This window comes from Haplochromis burtoni, unplaced genomic scaffold (assembly GCF_018398535.1).
Source record: "Haplochromis burtoni strain Fernald_Lab_line unplaced genomic scaffold, NCSU_Asbu1 Contig_942, whole genome shotgun sequence".
Classification (NCBI taxonomy): Eukaryota; Metazoa; Chordata; class Actinopteri; order Cichliformes; family Cichlidae; genus Haplochromis; species Haplochromis burtoni.
In genome coordinates this window covers 34672-36220 of record NW_024583303.1, presented here as the reverse complement: position 1 = coordinate 36220, position 1549 = coordinate 34672, and the positions used below count along the sequence as shown (strand labels likewise).

Here is a 1549-nt window from a genome sequence, read left to right as displayed (position 1 = left end):
AAGAACAGGACTTGGCAGTCTGTGTGTGTGTCTGTGTGTACCTCTGCTATCTCTGCGCTGCAGTGCTTCCTGACTGTGTGAGTGTGTGTGTCGATGACAGAGATGTGAATCTGGATTTTGTCTCTGATGATATCCAGACCGTGACACTCTGAGAGAAGAAGGGCCGTGGGAAAGACGTAAGGAACAGAAACACAGGGTATGACACAGAAAATCAGCAGTGTTATAAATGAAAGCTTTAACAGTGTGTGTGTGAGTGTGTGTGTGTGTGTGTGTGTGTGTGTGTGTGCGCGTGGACATACCCACTGTCAGGTGCAGCGGAGATACTGTAGCAGCAGTTTCTGCTCCACCTGGTGGCCACAGAGCAGCATTACATCAGCTGTGAACTATTCAAACCTGTTAGTTTAACACACATCCATGTGCTATTTTTATAAACCCTGTGGCAGCTGGGATAGGCTCCAGCCCAACCACAACCCTGATAAGGATTAGTGGACGAGAATGGATGGATGGATTTGTCCACTGCTTATCTGGGTTCAGGTCATGTGAGCAGCAATAAATAAAATAAAAAGTATAATGTCTCTTTGACACTGAATTAAAACAAGAAAAACTTCTTTGACCGACATGCTCACCTGCACCTCCATCATTGTCAGGGCTATCCGTGGTGGTTTGTGTGTGTTCCTGCGTGTGAGTGTTAATGAGCGTGCGCAGGTGTGTGATGCGTCTCCTCAGCTCCTCGATGTTGGCGTCTCTCAGGCTGATGAGCCATGACGTGCACTCTGCAGAGCTGCTCGACTGCAGGAACACGGGAGGGTCGCCGCTCTCAAAGCCTCAACACACACACACTAACACATTTTACTGTGCTCACATAGTATGCGAAAAGGTTCGTTAATGTGTGTTTGTGCGTGTGTTACGTACTGACAGCCAGCCGTCTGCTATTGTGTGGAAGCTTCATGACGTTACATCTCTCCAGCAGCAACACCTCCTCCAGCTCACCAGCCTGTGTTAAAGTTTCACGTTTTCTCTTTAATAAAGAACAAAAAGACACGTTTCCTGGTTTTCTTGGGGTCTCTATGTTGACTCTCACCTGCTTCTTCAGGATGAACAGCAGGTTTCCTCTCAGACGGCAGAACCGCTCTGTGAGACCTGTGAAAGCACAGAACGGCTCACAGATTTCTGAACACTAAGATGGAAAAATCTGTCTAATGGGAGCTCTGCAGAACGTGTTAAATAACAGCGTTTTCTTTCATGACCTTTAGATTGTGAGTCAGGAAACTGTTCTACCGGTGGAGACTCAGAGGTTCCAGGAAGTAAAGTTAGAGTGACTCAGGCAGGAGATGGAAACAGACGAAGATGACTGCAGAGCAGAAGAGAAAAGAGACACAAAACAAAGGAGAAGAAAACGACAGAAACATGAGAGAGCAGGATACAAAAAACAGAACTAAAGATCAAAAAAGAGAACTAGTAAAAAAATAAAGACGATAATTAAAGAGAAAAAATAAGAAAATGAAGATGAGAGGCAAAAGATAAAAGAGAACAAAATAGAACAGAAGAT

At 45.1% G+C, this 1549-nt stretch overlaps 1 protein-coding gene across 6 annotated transcripts in view; it reads right to left on the bottom strand.

Annotated features, from left to right (window-relative positions):
• Window positions 1-1549, bottom strand: part of LOC102309307 (type II inositol 3,4-bisphosphate 4-phosphatase) — a 59222-nt gene that overhangs the window by 56430 nt on the left and 1243 nt on the right. For 4 of the 6 annotated variants that reach the window (XM_042216156.1, XM_005951160.2, XM_042216154.1 and 1 more), the window contains exons 3-7: window positions 1082-1140; window positions 913-994; window positions 627-824; window positions 300-347; window positions 42-148 (exon numbers count right to left, since the gene is read on the bottom strand). In XM_042216156.1, coding sequence (XP_042072090.1) covers window positions 42-148; window positions 300-347; window positions 627-824; window positions 913-994; window positions 1082-1140 — 494 coding nt within the window. Of the gene's footprint in view, window positions 1-41; window positions 149-299; window positions 348-626; window positions 825-912; window positions 1019-1081; window positions 1141-1247; window positions 1452-1549 lie in introns of those variants that run through there. The other 2 variants (XM_042216158.1, XM_042216157.1) reach the window with 2 other exon arrangements.